Source organism: Leucoraja erinacea, chromosome 21, assembly GCF_028641065.1.
Source record: "Leucoraja erinacea ecotype New England chromosome 21, Leri_hhj_1, whole genome shotgun sequence".
Classification (NCBI taxonomy): domain Eukaryota; kingdom Metazoa; phylum Chordata; class Chondrichthyes; order Rajiformes; family Rajidae; genus Leucoraja; species Leucoraja erinaceus.
This window is the reverse complement of record NC_073397.1, coordinates 36,975,101-37,001,560: the sequence shown is the minus strand read 5'-3', so window position 1 is coordinate 37,001,560 and position 26,460 is coordinate 36,975,101. Positions and strand designations below refer to the sequence as shown.

The following is a 26,460-nucleotide window of genomic DNA, read 5'->3' as shown; positions in this document are numbered from 1 at the left end:
TCCACCCGAGTAGTAGCGGTCAAATACGGGGCAAGGGCGGTCCCGTACGGGACAAACCAATTTATCCCAACATACAGGATGTCCCGGCTAATACGGGACAGTTGGCAACAGTAGATCCAGGGTGAGGTCACCAATCAGATCCACAATTGGTTGTTAGGGGATTAAAGGACTGAGTGTGTGTTAGTGAATGTACGTTGTTTAGATCAGAGTCCACTCACTAGTGGTGTGACACCAGGATCCATGCTGGGCTCTCTGCTGTTTGTCATCGACTGTATATGAATGATTTGGATGACAATTGTGTTAACATGTGAGTAAGTTTGCAGACGACACCAGAATTGGTGGAATACAGGACAGTGAGGAGCGTTATCTAGGATTACAGTGGGATGTATGAGAAGGAACTGCAGATGCTGATTTAAACGGAAGATAGATACAAAATACTGGAGTAACTGAGCGGGACAGGCAGCACGTCTGGAGAGAAGGAATGGCTGGCGCTTCTGGTCGAGACCCTGCTTCAAACATCAGCCGTTCCTGGATACAAACCCTTCCATCTTGCAGCTTCAGAGAGTGAGTAGCTTCTGCCTCCATATTCCAGTCCATATTTATCCCCCAGCCAGGATGTTCCGATCACTGTCGCAACTTTGTGCAAGCTTGATGTCTGCACAATGGCTGCAGCGATTGAAAGATACAGCGTTGAAACAGGCCCTTCGGCCCACCGAGTCCATGCCGACCACCAATCACCCGTTCACACTAGTTCTATGTTAACCCACTTTCTTATCCACTCATTATTTTGGGGCGCACTAACGTTGTGTTTTTGGGGCAGCACAGTGGCGCAGTGGTAGAGTTGCTGCCTCACAGCGCCAGAGGCACGGGTTCCATCCTGGCCTCCGGTGCTGTCTGTGTGGAGTTTGCACGTTCTCTCTGTGACCATGTGGGTTTTCTCCGGGTGCTCCGGTTCCCTCCCACACTCCAAAGACGTGTAGGTTTGCAGGTTAATTGACTTGACCATAAATTGTAAATCAGTCGGAAGAAATGTTTCAACCCAAAACCTGGGTTGCCTGCCCTTTATTATTCCCCATCCGTCAAAAGTTGCAGGAAGACCTGAGAGAATGTGGGAGGAAACTGGAGATCTCGGAGAACACCCACGCAGGTCACGGGGAGAACGTACAAACTGCGTGCAGACAGCGCCCGTAGTCGTAGTCGGGATGGAACCCGGGTTTCCGGCGCTGCATTCGCTGCAAGGCAGCAACTCTACCGCTGCGCCACCGTGACCACCCTAATGAGGAGATTATATGTGTACTCGGCAAGAGGTCACGTAGCAGTCTAGGGGCTGAGCAGGTTAACGCTGCTTCCCAAGCAGTACTAATTCTCTGATGAGTCCATCACAGGCCATGATGTAAGGCGGCCGGCTTTGCAGTGTGAGCACTCCATCTGCCAGAGAGAGTAATGCCCAGCTGACAACATTATCACCATCATGCAGGAAATGCACCGGCTTCCACAGCCGCATACATGAGCAAAGAAACATAATAAAATATTCACTGAAATTATATTCCCAGTTTAACTGTTGTGTTTGATGCGACATTTACACATTATTAAAATGACAAAGAATATACTCTGGCCAATACATTCAGAACCTATGTTGTTACAACAATGCTTATTTATCAGCTTAGTGTAATCCTTGGTCCCAGAAACATAGATAATAGGTGCAGGAGTAGGCCATTCAGCCCTTCAAGCCAGCACTGCCATTCAATATGATCATGGCTGATCATCCAGAATCAGTTCCTGCTTTTTCCCCATATCCCTTGATTCCGTTAGCCCTAAGAGCTAAATCTAACTCTCTCTTGAATACATCCAGTGACTTGGCCTCCACTGCCGTCTGTGGCAGAGAATTCCACCGATTCACAACTCTCGGGGTGAAAAAGTTTGTCCTCATCTCAGTCCTAAATGGCCTACCCCTTATTCTTAAACTGTGACCCCTGGTTCTGGACTCCCCCAACATCGGGAACATTTTTCCTGCATCTAGCCTGTCCAATCCTTTAAGAATTTTACATGTTTCTATAAGATTCCCTCTCGTCCTTCTAAATTCCAGTGAATCCAAGCCCAGTCGACCCATTCTTTTATCATATGTCAGTCCTGCCATTCTGGGGATTAACCTGGTGAACCTACGCTGCACTCCCTCAATAGCAAGAATGTGCTTCCACAACCTCAGAGGTCAAAACTACCCACAATTATATGATGTTCTATATGAAAACAGAATAGTAAAAATATTGCAAAATCTATTCGGTATCTTCCAAGTTATACCCAACTTATTTTATTTCCCAAAGTAATAGGATCGTCATCTCCTGAGAATTAGTTTTATCATTTATAATAATTAATGTGGAAATTAATGGAGTATTGCCAAGGGCACTGATCATTTGCAAATCATTTCATATTAGGGCATGATTATTGCCTTAATAAAAGTGTTTTGAAAATTTTGATCTTAAAAATGATTTACATTTGTCCTTGTCCAATTGGTTTGATGTAAATCTTTATCATCGTTCCTTTCACAGATGAGCTGATTAGTGAAATAAAGACCATGCAATAATAGAAAAAAAATTATGCTTAAATAGATAATTTGTCATTCAATTAAATTGACATCAGTAGACGACTAAACTACTCTTAAAATACAGAACTCCCATTAAACCAGTGTGGGAGAAATTATGTCAACCAGTGTAAAATGATGTGAAGTAGTTCGCTCTGGGTGGCACGCTGGCGCAGCGGTAGAGTTGCCGCCTTACAGCGAATGCAGCGCCGGAGACCCGGGTTCAATCCCGACCACGGGCGCTGTCTGTACGGAGTTTGTACGTTCTCCCCGTGACCTGCCTGGGTTTTCTCCGAGATCTTCGGTTCCCTCCCACACTCCAAAGACGTAAAGGTTTGTAGGTTAATTGGCTTGGTGTATGTGTAAAATTGGCCCTAGTGGGTGTAGGGTAGTGCTAATGTGCGGGGATCGCTGGTCGGCACGGACTCGGTGGGCTGAAGGACCTGTTTCCGCACTGTATCTCTACTCTAAACTAGTTAGAATGCCCCATATATCCACTATAATACCAGCAGCTTCCTGACCTCGGATGCTGTCTGTGTGGAGTTTGCATATTCTCTCTTTGGCTGTGTAGGTTCCCTTTTTTTTTAATCAAAAATAATTTATTCAATTAATAAACAAAATAATATTTAGAAACAAAAACCGTGAGAACGCCCACTGTGATAAAACAAAATCATCAAATTATCTAAGACACTAAATTTTCAGAGACTCCCCCCGCAGTGCCCAGTTTGGCCAGGCCCAGGAGCGACCCAACCAGGACACCTTCAGCCCCAAACCCTCTCCCCTATGCACAGGGTGTCCAAAGATGAGGGTGGTGGGTGTGAAGTGCAGCCAGAAGGCAAGGAGCAGCCCCTTTAGATATTGGAACCTCACACACACCATGTCACCCATTCCTTCTCTCCAGAGATGCTGCCTGACTCGCTGAGTTACTCCAGCACTTTGTGTCTACCTTCGATTTAAACCAGCATCTGCAGTTCTTTCCTACACCATATATTCAGTCCATACTATATATTATATGGTATAACATAACATATAGGAAATAATATACCATATATGCATAACATGGAATAATATAACAAGCCCGCAAGCCCAGGTAATGTCATCAGTATTAAAAATTATTTAATTGTGGGCAGTTCAAGGTGAATTGTGTGTGATGAGCTCAGCCATGACAGCGTTCAGCTCATTTCTGCAGCTGAGCGGGAGATTACCTGACACTTCCAGTGAACTGCGTTCATCTGTTAGAAAGATGGATTTACATGGCAGTTGAATGAATGAATGAATAAGTTTATTGGCCAAATATTCACATACAAGGAATTTGCCTTGGTGCTCCGCCCGCAAGTGACAACGACAGGAATGACACTAAACATAAGTAAAACATTAAACATTAATAATAAAACATTATTGATTAAATTTGTGAATTAAATAAAATACCAGAGCAAAAGGAGGCTACAGATTTTTGGTTATTGAGTAGAGCTGTTGACTAGTGTGATTGTTCCTTTAAATTAATGGAGTTTTACAATTGGTGTAGATAATTCCCCTTCTTCCAGCAATGTTTTAAATTGCTGTGTAAAACTAGCGGCAACATTGATCCATGGAAGCGGCAATCTTCGTTCCTCACTGATTCACACCGCAGTCTCCTGTGGATCATTCACGTCTCACAGCTCCAGATAATTCCAGTCATTGTTCTTTGCTGCCTCTGTCCGTCATCTCCTCCATGTAAGGGAGGTGAGAGGCTGCACACGCGGAGAAGGCAATCATCTCCCCAGCTTCCTCCGCTGTCACCGCGCTTGTTGGCCAGGAAATAAATAACTGACGTTGGAAAACATTGTTGGTCCAAGATGAATTAATCTGCCCTTGTCCATCCATATGCGGAGATGGCCAGTGCAAGGCTTCTGACAGCTAGGCCTGGCCAAGCTGGCTATCCGCCAGTCACGGTGCCAGGCGGAACAGGGCTTTGCCCGAGCCATGTGTTGCCCCTTTACCGGGGTTGTATAGTAGTTATTAGAATATCTGTAACATCGTTGTTTAATGATTTTGTAACGGTGGTGGGGTTTCGGTTTTTTGTTTTTGTATCCTGTTGCAATTAAATAAATTATTTTTTAAACAAAAAAAAGGAAGGGAGCCAGTCGGCAAACACCGCACTCTCCAGCCAAAGGCTCTCGGGCAGAGTGGAGGACATGATTCAGGACGCAATGCTGCAGCTCTATAGGACTTTGCTTGGGCAGCATCTGGAGCATTGCAAGCAGTCCTGCCCGCCCCATTACAGGAAGGATGTGCAGGCTTTGTACAGGATGCAGAAGAATGCTAGATACAAAACGCTGGAGTAACTCAGCGGGACAAGCAGCATCTCTGGAGTGAAGGGTGACGTTTCGGGTCAAAACCCTTCTTCAGATATGAGTCTGAACAAGGGTCTTGACCAGAAACGTCACCCATTCCTTCTCTCCAGAGACAGCTCTGCCTGTCCCGCTGAGTTACTCCAGCTTCATGTCTCCATGTCTATCATCAGTTTAAACCAGCATCTGCAGTTCGTTCCTACACAAGTATCAGAATGCTGCCTGGATTAGAGATATTAGCTGCAAGAGGCAGTTGCACCAACTAGGATGGTTCTCCCTGGAGCAACAGAGGCTGAGGGGATACAGCATAGTGTATGAGAGTTAAGAGAGGCAGAGATATGGTAGACAGTCAGAACCTTTTTCCCAGGATGGAAATATCAAATAATAGCTTCAAGGTGAGAGGAACACAGATTAAAGGAGATGTGTGGGGTCAGTTTTTTACACAGAGGGTGGCAGGTGCCTGGAACGCGCTGCCATGGGTGGTGGTGGAGGCAGATATGATCAATGTGTTTAAGAGGCTTTTAGATAGGCACATGGATATGTCTTCAGGCAGACCAGAGGAGGCAGTCATACCGCCATCCATATCAACGGGACTGAGGTGGAGCGCGTCTCCAGCTATAAATTCCTCGGAGTGCATATCTCGGAGGACTTGTCCTGGTCCCTCAACACCTCCAAGCTGATCAAAAAGGCACAGCAGCGCCTTTACTTCCTTAGGAGGCTCAAGAAAGCCCACCTGTCCCCCCAGATCCTGACCAACTTTTACCGCTGTACCATAGAGAGTATCCTGACCACCTGCTTCACAGTATGGTACAGCAGCTGCACTGCTGCGGACAGGAAGGCACTACAACGGGTGGTGAAAACCGCGCAGCACATCATCGGTGCCCCGCTCCCTGCCATGGATGCCCTCCACCGAAAACGGTGTCTGAGTCGGGCTGGGAAGATCATCAAAGACCCCTCACACCCCAACCATGGACTGTTTGCCCTCCTCCCATCAGGGAGGCGGTACAGGAGCCTCAGGTCACGTACCAGCAGGATGAGGAAAAGCTTCTATAACAACACAATCACACTGCTGAACTCGGAGTCCCGACGATAGACTTCTCTGGTCCCTCCGTCCCCCTTTGTTTAATCATTCTGTATTTCCTGATTATTCTGTATCTTCTCTCTTTCTATTTTTTTCTTGTTTTTTTTCTCTTTATGTACAACTACTACGGTCTGACGCAAAACTGCATTTCGTTGTACTGATACTTGTATTTGTGCGATGACATTAAAGTTGAATTGAAATATGAATCACGAGCAGGTAGAGGAGGTGAGTTTAACCTGGCATCATGTTGGGCACGGACATTGTGGGCTGAATGGCCTCTTCCTGTGCTGTACTATAGCTTAGTTTAGAGATACAGTCCAGAAACAAGCCCATTTGGCTCCCCGAGTCCACGCCGACCAGCGATCCCCACACACTGACACACACCCCCGCCATCTTGAAATAACGCCTTCTGGAAAACCACCCCCAGTCGCTCCGCACGTCTTGCTCCCAACTACCCCATGGTGTTTGGGCTGGGATCGGCTTTGCACCAGGAAGGATTCAATAAGTTTAAGTAAATGCAGATTTTTGTTCCATGTCTCTCCATTGCTGAGGTATTTCAATCCTGTTGCCATGGGAATGGGCAAAGAGTTCCCCAGCAATGTATTGATGCCCAAACCCAACATATTTGTATCATTCCTCACCTCTGGAAAGACTCTGCTCAACACTGCAAGAGATTGCAGAGAGCTGCAGACGTGGCCCAGTCCATCGACACAGGCCACACTCCCCACCATTGTAGATGTGGCCCAGTCCATCGACACAGGCCACACTCCCCACCATTGTAGATGTGGCCCAGTCCATCGACACAGGCCACACTCCCCACCATTGTACATGTGGCCCAGTCCATCACCCAGACCACACTCCCCACCATTGTAGATGTGGCCCAGTCCATCACACAGACCACACTCCCCACCATTGTAGACGTGGCCCAGTCCATCATCCAGACCACGCTCCCTACCATTGTAGATGTGGCCCAGTCCATCACACAGACCACACTCCCCACCATTGTAGATGTAGCCCAGTCCATCATCCAGACCACACTCCCTACCATTGTAGATGTGGCCCAGTCCCACACACAGGCCACACTCCCCACCATTGTAGATGTGGCCCAGTCCATCGCACAGACCACACTTTACACCATTGATTCCATCTACACTTCACCCTGCTGCGGGAAAGCAGCCTACACGATGAAGGGACATGTGTCTTCAGTCTGAAAAAGGGTCACAACACATGTCAGAGGTTATGGGGAGATGGCAGGAGAATGGTGTTAGGAGGGAGAGATAGATCAGCCATGATTAAATGGCGGAGTAGACTTGAGAGGCCAAATAGCCCAATTGTACTCCTATCACTTATGACCAAATATGACACGAAAGGTCACCTATCTCCACAGATGCTGCCTGACCCGCTGAGTTACTCCAGCACTCTGTGTCCTCAACATAATGAAGGACCATTTTCACCCTGGTCAGGCCATCTTCTCCCTTCTCCCATCGGGCAAAAGATACAAAAACACCTAGCACCAGACTCAGCAACAACTTCTGGCCCACTGAATCTCACTCCCTCCCCTAAGCTAGGGTGAGTCCCGATCTAGACACAAAATTGTGGAGTGACTCAGCGGGACAGGCAGCATCTCTGGGGAGAAGGAATGAGTGATGTTTCGGGTCGAGATCCTTCTTCAGACGCAGTTCAGATCTTCCAACCTACCTCATTGTGCACTTTGCACTTTTTTCTCCAACTATAACGTTCTAATGTTGTCAGGCAATATTCTGCAGCCTCTTCTTGTTGCAAGACCTGTAGTACATGTGTAAGGATTGATTGTACCCATGTAGAGTATGATTTGACTTGACAGATAGCATTCTAACAAACCTTTTCACTGCATGTTGGTATATGCGACAATAGTAAATCAATTCTTCACGGCTCAGTGAGATAATGATCAGGCCTGTTCCCCGGGTCTTAAAACCTCTCCCCCCCTTCGATTTAAATGCCAGTTAACTAATGTCGCAACATATTCCACGCCTGGGTAATGTTGCACTCCGAGGGACTGAGATGCATCATTATTTATACATGTGTCCATGCCCGGATATCATCTCCCATTGCAATGGGAATTGGCACCACGCTCGCTTGCAAGTGCTGTTCTACTTCACCGCCTTTCAATTATTCTCATCATGAAGTGAATTAGAAACTGCTGGAAACACACACAGTGTGAATTAGTTCACATTGACACGGCAAAAATGTTATTGACTAGAAATATCTCGCTGTACGTCGACTCCGGTGATACTTTGTCCATTGTTTTTTAAACGCGCGAACCGTGGGGAATAATGGACGGCAAGTTTTAAATATCTTCCAAAGAAGAACTTGGGTTTAAGGTGAGGGGAGCCTGAGGGGCAAGATCTTTCTTACACAAAGGGTGGTGGGTGATGGAATGAGCTGCCAGAGGAGGTAGTTGAGGCAAGGCAAGTCAAGAGAGTTTATTGGCATGTGTCCCAGATAGGACAATGGAATTCTTGCTATCTGCAGCTCAACAGAATATTGTAATCATAACAACAGAGCAGTTCAATGTGTCTATATACCATAGACCATATATATACACATAAATAAACAGATAAAATCCAATAGGCTGTTATAGTTCAGAGTTTGTTTGATGTTGTGTTTAATGGCCTGATGGCTGTGGGGAAGAAGCTGTTCCTGAACCTGGATGTACCAGATTTCAGGCTCCTGTACCTTCTTCCTGATGGCAGCGGAGAGATGAGTGTGTGGCCAGGATGGTGTGGGTCTTTGATGATGCTGGCTACCTTTTTGAGGCAGCGACTGCAATAGATCCCTTCGATGGAGGGGAGGTCAGAGCCGATGATGGACTGGGCAGTGGTCACAACTTTCTGCAATCTTTTCTGCTCCTGTACACTCAGGTTGCCGAACCAAGCCACGATGCAACCAGTTAGCATTCTCTCTACTGTGCACCTGTAGAAGTTCGAGAGAGTCCTTGACATACCGACTCTCCGTAATCTTCTCAGGAAGTAGAGGCGCTGATGTGCTTTCTTTATAATCGCATCAGCGTGCTGGGACCTGGAAAGATGTTCGGAAATGTGCACACCCAGGAAGTACTCGACCCTTTCCACCATCGTTGATATAAACGGGATTGTGAGTGCCTATCCTACCCCTTCCAAAGTCCACAATTAGTTCCTTGGTTTTGCTGGTGTTGAGAGCCAGGCTGTTGTGCTGGCACCATTTGGTCAATCGGTCGATCTCACTTCTATACTCTGATTCGTCACCATCAGTGATATGTCCCACAACAGTGATGTCATCAACGAACAGTCGTCAGCGATGGAGTTCGCACTATGACCGGCTACGCAGTCATGAGTATAGAGTGAGTACAGCAGGGGGCTGAGCTCGCAGCCTTGAGGTGCTCCCGTGCTGATTGTTATCGAGGATGATACATTTCCACCAATACGGACAGACTGTGGTCTGTGGATGAGGAGTCGAGAAAAGTCGAGGATCCAATTGCAGAGGGATGAGCAGAGACCCAGATCTGAGAGCTTGGTAACCAGCTTGGAGGGGATGATTGTATTAAATGCCGAACTGTAGTCAATGAATAACAGCGGAGTGGTGAGCCAGTGAGATCGCATCCACCGTTGATCTGTTGTGGCGGTAAGCGAACTGCGGTAGGTCGAGGTTTTTGTCGAGGTAGGAGTTGATATGCACCATAATCAACCTCTCAAAGCACTTCATCACCACAGACGTTAGTGCCACTGGTCGATAGTCATTGAGGCACGTCACCTTACTCTTCTTGGGCACTGGTATTATTGATGCCCTTTTAAAGCAGGTGGGATCCTCAGACCTCAGAAGTGAGAGGTTGAAAATGTCCGTAAAAACTAAAGCCAGTTGGTCCGCACAGGTTTTTAGAACACGACCGGGTATACCATCAGGTCCAAGCGCTTTCCGAGGGTTCACCCCCTGAAGGATCTTCTGATGTCGGCCTCTGTGACTATGACTGAAAAACCATCACGGTGAATGAGAGCTCGGGAAGACACATCAGTGTTCTCCCTATCAAAGCGTGTGTAAAACGCATTGATGCATTGCTGACAATTGAGCTGCCTCCTGATTTCGTCTTGTAGGAGGTGATGGCATTCAAGCCCGGCCACAATGTTTAAACATTTAGACAGGTACGTGGACAGGACAGGTTGAGAGGGAAATGGGCCAAACCACAGGCAGATGGTGTAGATGGGCATGTTGGTCGGCATAGGCAAGTTGGGCCGAAGGGCCTGCTTCCACATTGTGTGACTCTATAACTGAGAAGTAATTACATTCGATTGAGTTGTACATATGCTCTTTTAGACAGTTATTTTATAGTAACATTAAACAGCATCCATATCCACATCTCAGGTCGGGGGGGGGGAGTTCCCATCCATTGCCACGGGTACCGTGTAATCCCGTGCTACCTGCTCCATGGTCAGATAGTCGGCGATTAAACCGTCTCCCCCACCTGGTTTGCCAGGTGAGGAGGGGGCTGTGGACCCCCAGCAGGACCAAAAACAAGACCTGTCAAAGGGCGGATGAGCTTCTAGCGAGCCAACGGCCATCCACACTTCAGTAGAAGTTGCGATCACTGTCGTACATTGCATTGTAAGGAATGATGATAAAACACACACGCACACCAACATCCTAGACTTCCAGCAGCGGAAGTCCGCAGGAACTGGAGGACAGAGATGTGTGGTGCGTCCGTCACCGTTCCCGTCGGAAACCAGCGCCACTGCGACGCTAATGTTTACAATGATGATGAATGAATGACATTGAAGTTGTATCTGTGTAGATTCTGTCTCCAAAGCCACATTGACCCAGCCTAATGTTGATGGGATTAGTGTAGATGGGGCATTTTGGTCGGCATCGGCCCATTGGGCCTGTTTCCATGCGGTTCAACTGTAATGAAGTGTACACTCACAACTCTAATGTTTAAGAATGAACTACAGATGCTGGAAAAATCGAAGGGAGACAAAAATGCTGGAGAAACTCAGCGGGTGAGGCAGCATCTATGGAGAGGAGGAATAGGCGACGTTTCGGGTCGAGACCCTTCTTCAGACAACTCTAAAGTATCCAATCGGTGTTTAAACTCTCCTGATCCCCTCGAAGAGAAATTTAGGAATTTAGTTGGTGAAAGCTCGATAATCTGATAGAATTGCCAGAACACCAATCTTGCTCTCAACCTCAGCAAGGAGTTGATTGTTAGCTTCAAGAAGGGAAAGCTGAGCATTCACAAACCTGGCTTCATTGAGAAAATCATAAGGTCATCAGGTCATAAGTGATAGGAGTAGATTTAACCATCAAGTCTACTCCGCCATTCAATCTATCTCATCTTCTAACCCCATTCTCCTGCCTTCTCTCCATAACCCTGACATCCATACTAATCAAGAATCTATCTCTTTCCCTTAAATATATCCACTGTGAAACGTCACCTATCCATGTTCTCCAGCGATGCTGCCTGACCCACTGAGTTACTCCAGCACTCTGTGTCTATCTTCAGAAAGGTAATCATGCTTCTTAAGTCATACAGTGACTTCTAGTGACTTCAAATCAGTACTACAGCCAGCTTTACTCACGCACTCCATGCAGAGATCATTAAACTGATGCACTACTGGAAATCTGAATTAAAACCAAGTTATCCTCTAGCGTCCAGCTTTGTTCTGCTTTCTGTGCAGTTTAAGTGTATTATGTTAAGAATTTTGCAAAGTCTGGGCCGAAGGGCTTGTTTCCATGCTGTATTAATCAAGCATGAAAAAGAAAGCTTCTTACCATATCTCGGTGTAGAGCACAATAATAACTAAATGAAACTAGCTGCAAATCTATGTGAAAATGTATGCAAACGGGTATGTGTGTGTGTTGTGCAGGTCTGTGTGAACATTCTATGTAAAAGATAGAACGGAACTTGACAAAAATCGTTGAAACCCGACTTCTGGGGCTTTGTTTGTTATGTTTTACCAAAAATAGATTTATTCACGTATTTACAATACTATTTACAATGTTATGAGGGAGTACAGCTTAGGTTCACCAGGTTAAATCCCGGGATGGTCATATGTTGATAGAATGGAGCAGCTGGGCTTGTACACTCTGGAGTTTAGAAGGATAAGAGGAGAGTTTACTGAGATATATGAGATTATTAAAATAATCTGGTCCCACTTGGGTGACCTAATCCGCGAGTTCTGGCGAGTTTGCCCTCGACTCATACCCACAGCATGGTCGACACGAGGTCATAGGAGGTCTTTGCAACTCTCCTTCATGCTCGAGAGTGGTCTCCACGTACTTGAGGCCTCAGCTAGGTCGCAGCATTTTTTTCAATATGTTAAAAAATGCCCTTGAGTAAAAAAAGGTTGCCATAGAAAAAATCAATATTTGTTTTACTCGTTTGTAGGTTTAGTCGAAGTAGGTCGGCATGTTAGTCGTAGGTAATCGAGGGTAGTCAAAGGTAGTCATAGATAGTCTTCAATATAGTCGCAGGGAGGTCGAAGGAGATCGAAGGAGGTCTTCAACACGTCATTTTTCCAAACTCTTGTAAACTCGCCAATTGGGTTGTCCAAGTGGGACAGCCCCTTAAGGGTTTGGACACGCTAGAGGCACGAAACATGTGCCCAATGCAGGGGGAGTCCAGAGCTAGGGGCCACAGTTTAAGAATTTAGAACGTAGATGAGGAAACACTTTTTCACACAGAGAGTTGTGAGTCTGTGGAATTCTCTGCCTCAGAAGGCGGAGGAGGCCGGTTCTCTGGATACTTTCAAGAGAGAGTTAGATAGGGCTCTTAAAGATAGCGGAATCAGGGGATATGGGGATAAGGCAGGAATGGGGTACTGATTGTGGATGATCAGCCATGATCATATTGAATGGCGGTACTGGTTCAAAGGGCCGAATGGCCTACTCCTGCACCTATTGTCTATTTACAATACGAATTTATTCAAAACAAACAAATAGTACAAATATTCTTAAATTACTAATTCCCCATCCTTATTGAGGATGCCTCACACCCACCCCCCCGCGGTGCCCAGAGGTCACTGAAACCCCCCAGGGTGCCCGTGGACAGCGTGTAGTCCCTCTCTAACCCCACCCGGGCGTGGATACAACCCTGGTAAAGGGGCAGGCAGGCAGAGCTCTCTACCGCCTGGCGCGGTGACTCGCGGATGGCCAGCTTGGCCAGGCCCAGGAGCAACCCAACCAGGACATCTCCGGCCCCCTACCCTCTCCCCTACGCACGGGGTGTCCAAAGATGAGGATGGTGGGTGAGAAATGCAAGACTAACGATGGTTGTGGCCTGAACTTTGGAGGTTGGACCGCAGTCTCCGGTAAGAAAGCGCCGATTCGGGACCTCCAACCCGCAGAGTGTGTTTCACCGTCCCGACGTCGGAGTTTGAATCATCCCGACGAGAGGGCCTGTACATCGGGCCATCCGTAGCAGCAACTACGGAGGGTTCATGACCCCAACCACGGATGAACAAAGGAGGACTGGCTGAACTTTGTTGCCTTTGACCACAGTTAGGAATGTTGTGGTGGATGTTTGTGTTTAATCTTATCGTGTATTGTGTGTTCTTTTTAAATGTATCGCTGCTGGCAAATTCATTTCACTGCACCTTCATATGCATGTGGCGAATAGAATTGACTTTGACTTTGGACTGTGGTTTCTAACGACCAGGTGTTTTCTTTCTGCAGGCAGCAACCGTGAAGAGATTCAGCCGACACGAGTTGTGCAAACACACTCGTACAGGAACTGCGAGCCCGTGGAGATGTCCTATCAGGCTGGACAGCTCCAACCGGCCATCCGGGTGGCCGACCTGCTGCAGCACATCACGCAGATGAAGTGTGGCAAAGGTTACGGCTTTAAAGAAGAATATGAGGTCAGTTCACACTCGTGTTCAGCGGACAACGTGTGTTGGGAGGAACTGCAGGGGCTGGTTTAAACTGATGACAGACGCAAAGAGCTGGAGTAACTCAGTAACTGGAGCGATGCATACGATACAATAGAACTTTATTTATCCCAGGAGGGAAATTGGTCTGCAACAGTCACGGAAACACAAATTACATGAAGCATGACATTAAAGTGGAAAGGATTGGAGATGAGCAACGATTGGGGAGGGGGGGAGAGTGGGGGGCGGGTCAGTCTGTCCCACGACAGAAAGGGGAGGAGTTGTACCACAGCGGTATGAATATTGATTTCTCTGTCACCTTTGCAACCCCTCTCTCTCTGTCCCTCCCCCACCCCCACCCTAGTCATCATACTAGTTTCACTGTTGACTTTCACTGTCTGCATAATTCGTTATCACCTTCCCCACAACCAACAATGCACCATTGTGGGCTCCACCTTTCCTTGATTTTTTTGCATATCCTCCATTCATTTGTCTTGTATCTCTCGTTTCCCGCTCCCCTGACTCTCAGTCTGAAGAAGGTTCTCGACCCGAAACGTCACCCATTCCTTCTCTCCAGAGATGCTGCCTGGCCCGCTGAGTTACTCCAGCTTTTTGTGTCTGTCTTCGTATTCATCAGAGTTCCTTCCGCAATGTGTGAAGCGCGCATTCCTAAAATGAAAGATCCACAAGTTATAATCGGAATGGCGTAAACTCCTCCGAGACAGGATGAAAACGAGACAGATGTGGAATGTGTGTGAGGCTTTCAGTTTTGATTTGCCTTGAAGGACAGATGTGAAGAAACTGATGAAATCAGAGCTCGCTGTGATATTTCTCACAGGGCCACCTTTATAAGTGAATTGCATTTGCTATGTTCTGATTGCATCAGGGTGGGTATGAACTCACAAATCACACCCAGAAATCACAACCTGTACAGGAGAACGTGACTGGTGAAAGAATCAAAGCCTGCAGATCACATATAATATGGATTGATTGATGGGAAGATGGGTGGATGGGTCGATTCATTGATTGATTGATTGATCAATTGGCGATTAATTGATTGAAAGGTACAGCATGGAAATAGTCCCTGGGGCCACTGAGTCCATGCCGACCAGCAATCGTTCATTCACACTAGTTCCACGTTATCCCATTTTCCCGTCCACTCCTTGCCCCCTGTGTTAGAAACATAGACAATAGGTGCAGGAGTAGAGGCCATTCGGCCCTTCGAGCCTACACCGCCATTCAATATGATCATGGCTGATCATCCAACTCAGTATCCTGTAGCTGCCTTCTCTCCATACCCCCTGATCCCTTTAGCCACAAGGGCCACATCTAACTCCCTCTTAAATATAGCCAATGAACTGGCCTCAACTACCTTCTGTGGCAGAGAATCCCACCGATTCACCACTCTCAGTTTAAAGAGGTTGACTACTCGACAATCTCGCACGTCTTTGGGATGTGGGAGGAAACCGGAGCACCCAGTGGAAACCCATGTGGTCACAGGGAGAACGTGCAAACTCCACACAGACAGTACCCGAGGTTAGGATGGAACCCGGGTTCTGCCACTGTGAGGCAGCGGCTGTAACCACTGCACCATCGTGCCGTCCTCTTTGGGCAGTTTCTGGGCCAGTTGGCCACTTGTGTCACCTCAGCTCTGTTCTGTAAAGATTTGCCCCGTCACCAATACGACACGATATGATAGGAGAGAATAAAGTTGTATCGTACCGTGTTGTACTGGTGATGGAGAAAGTCTATAATGGCCTTAAATCTGACAGAAACCCGATATTACTGTTGGTAACATCATCTGCTGCATGTTTAACAGGGATGTGCAATGTTTCTTGAATAGCGGCAACGGGTAACTAATATCGACGGTATTTGTTGGGCTAAATTACACATGTATGTATGTCAGGATATCATCTGTAAAAAGTTTAAAACTAGCCTCTTCAAATTTTTAATACAAAAAGTTGACTAAAGCTTAAAAGATAAAATATATTAACTAAGTTAGGCGGTCAGGCCCATAGACAGTATAAGCAGCTTGTAGGATAATCACCTGACATAAATATCAACTGCACGGAATCATATTTATCCCGGCAACTCAACGTCTACACCAAATGCACTGGACACAATGAATCATAAGACTAACTGACTTAATGTCTGTGGCATTTGTGACTTTTTAGTTAATAACCTAAATAATAACCGCTTCTACCAGAACATTAACTGGCCGATACCTCAGGATTAATAACATGCAGTAACTGGTTAGACACTAAAGACTTACGAGCCTGTGGAATTCTCTGCCTCAGGTGGAGGCAGGTTCTCTGGATGCTTTCAAGAGAGAGCTAGATAGGGCTCTTAAAGATAGCGAAGTCAGGAGATATGGGGAGAAGGCAGGAACGGGGTACTGATTGTGGATGATCAGCCATGATCACATTCAATGGCAGTGCTGGCTCGAAGGGCCGAATGGCCTACTCCTGCACCTATTGTCTTTTGAATCAACACGATACGATACGATACGATATGATACGATAGAACTTTATTCATTCCAGGAGGGAAATTGAAATCTGCCAACAGTCATAAAAACACAACAAGATACATGAGACATTAAATTAAAGTGACCAATGGAAAGGATTGGGGCTGTGCAAAGATTGGGGAGAGGAGTCCGTCTCAGTCTACCCCACGACAGAAGGGGGAGGAGTTGTACAGTTTGATAGCCACAGGGAAGAAGGATCTCCTGTGGCGTTCTGTGCTGCATCTTGATGGAACCAGTCTGTTGCTGAAGGTGCTCCTCAGGTTGACCAGTGTGTGTCACGGAGTGGGTGAGCTAACATCCTTCATTTTAAAATGAGCCACTGCAACTTTTTTCACGCAGGTACTTCCAAACACTGTTATATTTCATACCCTGTGTTTAAGTATATTTCCAAACAGAATCACAAGTTGCTGGAGATGAACTCACGGTTTATAAGTGAATGTGATTCAATGAATGTCATTTGCAGCTCTCTGTCATTGAAGAATAAGTTGACGTCCCCAGTTCCCGACTGAAGCCTGCTTTTGGGATAATAAAACCTGGCACTGCAGTGCCAAAGCAATTCACCGCTCTTCAGGCTCAGTGGAAAAATGTAATCAGTCAATTTACATTAAAATTACTCTGGAGTTTTCTTTTAAAAGATTAATACATGGCTTCAACGTTTGAACAGTGTGCGCAAATGGCCACTGTTGATGGCAATTCAGTCGGAAATCCCAGAAGATTGTTCCAAAGTATTCACGTGGTAATTTGTCAAGAATTCTGACTCCTTAAATAGTGACAGCACATGAGAATGAATCAGCACTGACATTGCATTACCTGTCTCTGCTACAATACATCAGATGATGTATCAATTGGTTTAGTTTTAAAACAATGAGCCAGGATTGAGTGTACATTTGCGCTGCCCAATTGCTCATTATTCCACATACAAAGGCTTCCTGTTGTCTTAATTCTTTACATAATTTATCCGAGTGGGGCGATATTATGAGGCTCTGTGCGTATGTCAAAGCCGGAGGGAACCTTTGCCAAAGCTATTCCACCTTCATTTGACGGGGTAATTTCACAATTACAATGCAAAATAATCGGTTCATTTTTTTATGACGTAAACAGAGAGTCTCACACCTTGGAAACAGACTCTTCGGCCCTTCTCATCCATGCCATCAGAAAGTGATATTACTGAAGGCAAGGCAGTAGGAATTATGTTTAAAATGCCAGCCACGAATCAAAGTGTATGGGGTAGGATGGAACTGCTGGTTTAAACCAAAGATAGACACAAAATGGTGGAGTTACTCAGCGGGACAGGCAGCAACTCTACCGCTGCGCCATCGTGCCGTCCATGGCCCTCGAAGTCTTATAAGGAATGAAGTCCTAGCCTGCCCGACCTCTCGCCACAGCTCAGGCTCTCGAGTCCTGGCAACATCTTGTAACTCTTCTCTGCATACTTCCCAGCTTTATTAATTGACTGATCATCACAGATCTGGTCAAGATCACATTGCTGGTTCATGCAACATGCATTGCACACATTGATTATTGCATTACTCACAAAAGGGACGATAAAATGCAACTAATTTGGTGCATGAAATGTATTCATGGTTTAAGGTGGTGAGAGATGGTGCTTTAGTGTAGTTCCAACAAAAATACACGAGCTACACAGACACTTCTCAACATAGCTCACATAAATCACATCATCGCATTTGGAATATTGTGAGCAATTTTGGGCACCATATCTGAGGAAGGATGTGCTGGCTCTGCAGTGGGTCCAGAGGAGGTTCACAAGAATGATCCCAGGAATTAGTTGTTTATCATAGATGGCTAATCTATCTCTCCCTCCTAACCCCATTCTCCTGCCTTCTCTCCATAGCCCCTGCCCCTGGCACCCGTATTAATCAAGAATCTATCTATCTCTTAAAATATCCATTGACTTGGCCTACACAACCTGTGGCAAAGAATTCCACAGATCCACCACCCTCCGACTAAAGAAATTCCTCCTTTTCTCCTTCCTAAAGAAATGTCCTTTCATTTTGAGGCGTTGACCTCTAGTCCTAGACTGTCCCACTGGTGAAAACATCCTCTCCACATCCACTCTATCCAAGCCTTTTACTATTCTGTATGTTTCAATGAGGTCAATAGACAATAGGTGCAGGAGTAGGCCATTGGGCCCTTCGAGCCAGCACCGCCATTCATTGTGATCATGGCTGATCGTCCCCAATCAGTACCCCGTTCCTGCCATCTCCCCATATCCCCTGACTCCGCTGTCTTCAAGAGCTCCATCTAACTCTTCATTCTTCTAACTCCAGCGAGTACAGGCCCAGAGCCGTCAAACACTTGTCATATTTTGAGTATCAGTTTCTATTTGTGACCTTGCATAGCAACAGAGACGGTTGCTATGCAGCCACATAGATTCAGCTCACCAGTGGCGATCTTCCCTTCATTGTCTTCAATATTATCTCTGGAAACTAAAGCAGAGGGACAAAGATAATGACTTCATAATGCATCGCTCACACAATCCAGCTGGAGCCGTGAGCAATTGCAATTGTATCTGGCTTTGCCTTGGTGGGTTTGTGAGTGTGATGCACAACTCTGGCTTAGGTCAAGACTGACAAAGATACCAAAACGTACGCATCATTCTCATTTCTCATGACTCCTGTGAGCCGTATAAAAATGAAATCTCTGAACATTCACTGAACTAAGAGACAGCGAGTGCAGATTGGAGAGTGGTGATGGATACAAAGTGCCGGAGTAACTCAGCGGGACAGGCGGCAGCATCTCTGGAGAGAAGATGGCACTGGCTACTACCGATTGGAATGGGTGATGTCTCGGGTCAAGACCCTTCTTCAGGATGCTGCCTGGGGCCTTGGTTTTCTTCTCCATTCTGCACGGGAGGCCTTCAAGGGGAACGGGAACAGATTGGTGCTGAAGTTGCAGGACATCATAGCCGAGCCTGGACCTGATTATGGCCAATAGCAACATGCGGTTACATCTCTGCGAGCCGTGAGCTTTGATGCAGCAAAGGGCAGCGATTGCAGATTGTTGAATCTTCGAGTCACAGAGCGGGAAAGCAATGAAACGAACCCTTCCGCCCAACACGTCCATGTCAACTAATTTGCCAAATTGAGTGAGTCCCCCTCCCCTCCCCTCCCACCTATATTCCTTCCCCAGAGCGGGAGGAGGCCAAGTCAGTGGATATTTTTAAGGCAGAGATAGATAGATTCTTGATTAGTACGTGTGTCAAAGGTTGTGGGGAGAAGGCAGGAGAATGGGGTTAGGAGGGACAGATGTGGCAATAGACAGTAGGTGCAGGGGTAGGCTATTCAGTCCTTCGATCCAGCACCGCCATTCACTGTGATCATGGCTGATCACCCACATTCAGTACCCCGTTCCTGCCTTCTCACCATATCCCCTGGCTCCACTATATTTAAGAGCTCTATCTAACTCTCTCTTGAAAGCATCCAGAGAATTGGCTTCTGAGGCAGAGAATTCCACAGATTCAAAGTTTTTCCTCATCTCCGTTCTAAATGACTTACCCCTTATTCTTAAACTGTGTCCCCTGGTTCTGGACTCCCCCAACATCGTTTCCTGCCTCTAGCATGTCCAAACCCTTAATAATGTTTCAATGAAGTCCTTCTTATTCCAGAGTATCCAAGCCCAGTCGCTACATTCTATTAACACATGACAGTTCCGCCTTCATGGGAATTAACCTTGTGAACCTACGCTGCACTCCCTCAATAGCAAGAATGTTCTTCCTCAAATTTGGAGGCCAAAACTGCACACAATAATCCAGGTGTGGTCTCACCAGGGCCCTATACAACTGCAGAAGGACTCTTTGGTCCTATACTCATCTCCTCGTGTTATAAAGCCCAACATGCCATTTGCTTTCTTCACTACCTGCTGTACCTGCATGCTTACTTTCAATGACTGATGAACAAGGATCCCCAGATCTGGTTGCATTTGATGGGCCGAGTGGCCTAATTCTACTCCTGTTCCTTATGACCTCTGACTTCAATTTGCGCATCTTTTCTCCTTATCTCATTATCTCACAACCTTTTGTCTGTTCACCTCTACTCTATGTCCAGCCATCTGTCGTTCAACTATATCCAATGATCACTTGCCAGACTATGTCTCGCCCCCACCTTGCGTACAGCCATCCCCCTGTAGCTACAATTGGTCTGAAGAAAGATTCCCACCCGAAATATCATCTATTCGTGTTCTCCAGCTGAGTTAGTCCAGCACTTTGTGTCTTTCGGATGGTCCTAAATTGTACGGGTATCAGAGGTTATAGGGAGAAGGCAGGAGAATGGGGTTAGGAGGGAGAGATAGATCAGCCATAATTGAATAGCGGAGTAGACTTGATGGGCTGAACGGCCTAATTCTACTCCTATTCTTTACGACCTTATGACCTAAAGCGTGTTCCCTCTCCCCGCTGTGTGGGAGTCAGTACTCTGTTGCTGCTGGCCTAACATGTCACCCATTGCCTACCACCAGATGCTCACTACTTCAATGTGGTCAGCAGGTTTAATCTGGTCTAGTCAGGATTAGCATTGATCATCTTTAAGGGCCTGTCCCACTTGGCGATGTTTTCGGTGACTGCCGGCATCATTGACTGACTGACGTATCAGGTCACCGAAATATTCACCGCGTCGCAAGTGTCGCAACATTTTGTTTTGTCGCCGCTGGATTTTGAAATGTTCAAAATCTTTTGGCGACCCTGATACTTCAGTCATTGACGCCGGCAGTCGCCAAAAAATCGCCTAGTTAGGACTTTAAGCATTTCTTTGTGGATGTAAAGCACCTCTATGCTGTTTTTGACCAAATGTGCAATGATTTTGATGGGAATCGACCTGGCTCTGCAGCTCCAACTTCAGCACGTGACTGAAGACCCGAGAAACTGCAGATCACTCCCGCCTTGCACTGGGGTCGTTTCTATGATTTCACTGGCATTTCTTGTGAAATTTCCAAAAGTCTATTGATCTCCTTGGCAAGAGCAGCCAGGAGGTTAGATGACCAACTAAACTTCGCAACGTGCGATCACACTATATTAAATGGACGATGACTTTCTCTGATGTGTTCAGATGAAACGCAAGAGCTTTAAACAAATAGATCCTTTTTTAAGAAGAGCTCCTTCTATGATGAATGTGTCGCTGTTATGCTTTCATTTGCACTGACAAGCAAGCACATTTCTCTAATTGCCTTCTTCAGATCTTGTCAGTGAACAAAAAGGCCTTGAAATTAAATCAGGCACGCTCGTACCTTGCAGGTTAATGTGCCTGTCCTTGTGACTTTTTAGGCGACTGCAGGAGACTATGCGGTTGCCACATGTTCGCTGGGTGGTTGCCGGGGAGTCGCCTTAATGGTCGTGCGGATTCTGGGAACTAGTTGCGGCCTCTCTATGGTCGACTAGAATGAAGCCGCCATGGAGAGTAGCGAGAATTCTCGTGCCGTTGGTGGGTCGCCAGGAGGTCATAGTGGGTCGCCAGGAGGTCAAAGGTTCTCGTAGGTTGTAGCCAGTGCTGGCCAGTGAGTTTCATTGGGCCATTGGGGATAAAAAAACGTAAGCAGTAGTTTTCAGAACCAAGGATACCAGAAAAAGGGACCACATCACCCCGATCCTGGCCTCTCTCCACTGGCTCCCTGTGCGGTTCCAAATAAATTTCAAGATCCTCCTTTATGTCTACAAAGCCCTCAATGGGCTTGCCCCCACCTACATCAAAAGTCTGCTCACCCACCACACCACCTCCAGGTCCCTCAGATCGGCCGACTTGGGGTTACAGAACATCCCGCGGTCTAGGCATAAGCTCAGGGGCGACCGCGCCTTTGCGGTTGCAGCTCCTAGACTGTGGAACAACATCCCCCTTCCCATCAGAACTGTCCCCTCCATCAACTCCTTTAAGTCGAGACTTAAAACTCATCTTTACTCTCAAGCCTTTCTTGACGTCCTTTGAGTGAGGGCTACATGTATGTAGTGATGTTTGTACTTAATCTATGAACCACTGTTGTATAACGTTAGTACCTCCACCAATGTAAAGCACTTGGGCCAACGAGAGTTGTTTTTTAAATGTGCTATAGAAATAAAAGTGATGACTTGACTTGTGTGTCTTGTTGCTTTGTGGTGTGGCTGTGTGGCAAACCAAATTCCTCATATGTTGCAAAACACACTTGGCTTATAAATTATAATTATGATTATGAGTATTATTCTGATCTTGGTCGGTGTGGACAAGTTGTGCCGACGGGACAGTTTCTGAGCTGAACAACTGAATGACTCGATGAATGGTTTCAATTGATTTCCATTTTCAAAGAGCCATCCTGATCAGATCAGATGAACTGTACAATGCCATGGAGTGGTCACAGCACAGTGTGAGGTGCAGCAACACACCTGACAATGCTTCCACAACACAAGCGTTCAGCAATTAGACATGGTCCTTAATCAGCTGACTCGGCTAAGTCCAAGTCCAAGTCCAGGGTGGAAAAGAACTTCAGAAAAGAATCATGAAAAATGTAACTTCTGATAACAAATGAATATCTTACAATAAGAAGTTGATGCCATCAAATTACAAAAAACTATTGATGCTGCTCGGAAGACATTTCTTGACGTCAATAAACTTATCTAGCTGAAAGATTGAACAATATAATGGGAATTTTCAAGTATTATTGACAGTTTTTCACTCTATTTTTCCTTTTCAAGTATCTGTCATACTTCAATACAATAGAGCACATTATTTAGCAGTTGAAGGGATAATTTTGTGAGTTTTCTGTTGTCATGGTGACTTGTCTTTTATGATACGCTCCTGCTTCCAATATACATCGTTATAGCCGGCTCAATCAATTTACTCCTCATTAAGACCAAATCTACTTTTTAACATCTGCACTACAGTTCAGTGGTGATGCTTTGATCAGTTATGCCGCAGGTTAGAGGGAAGATTTTGTAGATGTTATGATGTGATCCGTGAGGAACCGACTGAAGAATTTTCTTCACTGCCTGGTCCATGAACTCATCATCGGCGGTCACTCGAAACGAGTATGACTGTCCTCTCATGGAGGACACCTGTGCGTGACTGTGTTTAACGTGGGGAGACTGGTGCACAGACAGCCACCCCACGGTTTTTGACAGATCTGGGTCAGGATCCAGTGGCATGGAGTCCAAGACGACCGGAGACCCTTTTCTGCTGCAGCCTTCATCCGCCTTCCCAGCCGTTGTGACGCTCCACTAAGGTCAACCATCGTCCTCCACCTGTTCCACCGTTGAGGTCTTGGTTGGATCGCTCTTTGTCAGAGTCCTCCCCCTCATCCTTACCGCCATGGGTGGCCCTACCAGGAGCATCGCTCCAGACGGCATCGCTCTCAGGATCTCAGGACCACACGAGCTTCTCCACCACGACAAGGTGGCCATCCACGGAGAAGAAATGAACTCGCACCATGAATGGCATTTATATTCCATTGTTTCCGTCCCAATCCCAGTGGTAATAATCTTTTATGTTTACAGGATTCTCCATTCTAAAGCTATGGGATTTTGTTTAGTTCAGTGGTAACGTTGGTAGTCCCTTCCCTCAGCGTGTTCAAAGGATGAAGAGAGGTGGAAATTAGATGACATCATCGACACAATACGACAGTGACATTGAAAATAATTTTGGATATGCAGGGAATGGAGGGATATGAGTTATGTGCAAGCAGGCATCTTGTTTGGCACAGACATTGGCTGGAGGAAATGCTCTTCCTGCAAAGCTCAAAGTTTCCAAATTTCCAGAAATGTCATAGAATTTTCCACTTGGCGGCACAGCGGTAAAGTTGCGGCTTTACGGGCTTGATCGTGACTACGGTTGCTGTTTGAATGGAGTTTGGATGTTCTCATCGTAAGCCTGCGTGGGTTTTCTCAGAGATGTTCGGTTTCCTCCCACACTCCAAAGACGTACGGGTGTGTAGGTTAATTGGCTTGGTATAAATGTAAATTGTCATACAGTATGTCCCAGATAGAACAAGGACATTCTGACTAGCAGCAGCACAACAGAATATGTAAACATAGTGCACTGTAAACATTATAATAAATGAGAGGGAGGAAAATGTTCACGGTGTGTATATATATACATACTCATAAATACACATGTATATAGATCAAATGTTTATGAAGGAACTGCAGATGGTGGAAAATTCGAGGGTAGACAAAAATGCTGGAGAAACTCAGCGGGTGAGGCAGCATCTATGGAGCGAAGGGAAAAGGCAACGTTTCGAGTCGGGTCTCGACTCGAAACGTCACCTCTTCCTTCACTCTGTAGATGCTGCCTCACCCGCTGAGTTTCTCCAGCATTTTGGTCTACCATGTATAAAGATCATATCATATATCGGACAGCACCCGTAGTCAGGATTGAACCCGGGTCTCTGGCGCTATAAGGCAGCACTCTACCACTGCGCCACCGTGCCACCCGTCTTCCCAAATCCAAAGCAATGCAGAACCTCACCGTTCAATCCATTCCGGTGGGAAGTGGCCGATCCGGAGGTCCAAGCTGCTGAGAATGTTCTCCCATTCCGACGTCGGAGTTCCATCATCCCGGCGAGAGGGCATGTACATCGGGCCGCCCGTAGCGGCGACAAGGGGGGCTCAGGAAGTCCCCGACCGCCCGCGGGTGAACAACACAGGAGGAGGACTGAACTTTGGTGCCTTCCCTCTCAGTGGGAAACTTTGATTCCGCTGTGTGGGGATGTCTGTGTTAAAGACTATCGTGTTCTGTGCTCTTTATTTTATTCGTATGGCTGTATGGTTGTTGATTCACGTTTCTCTCTCACATCGGTTGTTTCAACAATAATCGACCAGGCACCGGGGTTGCTTTAAACGTACGTTTTATTGAGCAGGAGTCTCCACACAGGTTAACAACCTAGCAAAGAGTCAAGCTGCCTGCCCTTAATTGCAAGGCTCTTTATATGTTAATGCCACCGTTTAGCACCTCCCACATTCCCCCGATCAAAGAACCAACACGTTGGAAGAATACAGGAAACCAAGTATGTACATATAAGGGGATGAAAGAGGAACCACACATAATCTCAGACCAGTACATCCCTTAGTCTTTCTGGCTAGGGGGGAAGGTTGTGTATTCCTCAATCTTGTCAGACTGGGCCTGTGATCCTTTATTCATGACTACACAGTACTGCAAGACATTGTGTATTCCCTCCTAACAGCCTGTTCCAGCAAGCCTGGTCAGCAGCCATCTTATGTCCTTTGTTTCAGTCTACCTGGCCAACCATTTTGTCTTTCAGAACAATCTTATAACATTGATTCAGAATTTCTATTCATCATGGTGACCACACATCTCACTGTACTAATTGGTACATGTGACAATAAATGTCTCTTGTCTCTTGTCTCATTCCCACCTCAAAAGCATCATCTGCTCCACAAAATGTTTGTGGCTCTGAACTTAACAAAGCAAAGCGATTTAAAACCTATTACTTGCTAAAATGAGAAGCCTCTTTGAATGCTAATCCTGAGGGCCATTAACCACTAAAGTTCGCAAATGGATCTCTTATTCTGCCAAAGCTCCTGAACACAAAAGTAAACCAGCAGTAGCAATGCTGTAAAATGTGTAACGATGTTACAGGACATGGAATGAGATCCTGAAATGTCTCGGCTTTGGAGAAATGTGTACAGGCAGTTGACATCCGTGGACCAATGAATAAATCTAAATGTCCTCTCGTCAGGGTAGAAACTAAGGGCGTAATGTGTAAGAAGGAACCGCAGACGCTTGTTTAAACCAAAGATAGACACAAAATGCTGGAGTAACTCAGCGGGACAGGCTGAATGGGTGACGGAATGGGTGACGTTTCGGGTCGAGTATGAAGAAGGGTCTCGTCCAAAAACGTCACCCATTCCTTCTCTCCAGATATGCTGCCTGTCCCGCTGAGTTACTCCAGCATTTTGTATAAACTAAGGCCATTGATTTATTTTCTTTCTCCACAGCCCCCTCTGCTGAGTTGGCAGTAGTTAACACAGGACAGAGAGATAGATTCTTGATTAGTACGGCTGTCAAGGGTCATGTGCAGAAGGCAGGAGAATGGGGTTAGGAGGGAAAGATAGATCAGCCATGGTTGAAAGGCGGAGTAGA

The 26,460-nt window shown here is 46.3% G+C and overlaps 1 protein-coding gene across 4 annotated transcripts in view; it reads left to right on the top strand.

The window, feature by feature from the left end:
• Positions 1-26,460, top strand: part of ptprt (protein tyrosine phosphatase receptor type T) — a 540,461-nt gene that overhangs the window by 454,905 nt on the left and 59,096 nt on the right. For all 4 annotated transcript variants that reach the window (XM_055652682.1, XM_055652681.1, XM_055652684.1 and 1 more), the window contains one exon: positions 13,670-13,854. In XM_055652682.1, coding sequence (XP_055508657.1) covers positions 13,670-13,854 — 185 coding nt within the window. The remainder of the gene's footprint in view (positions 1-13,669; positions 13,855-26,460) is intronic.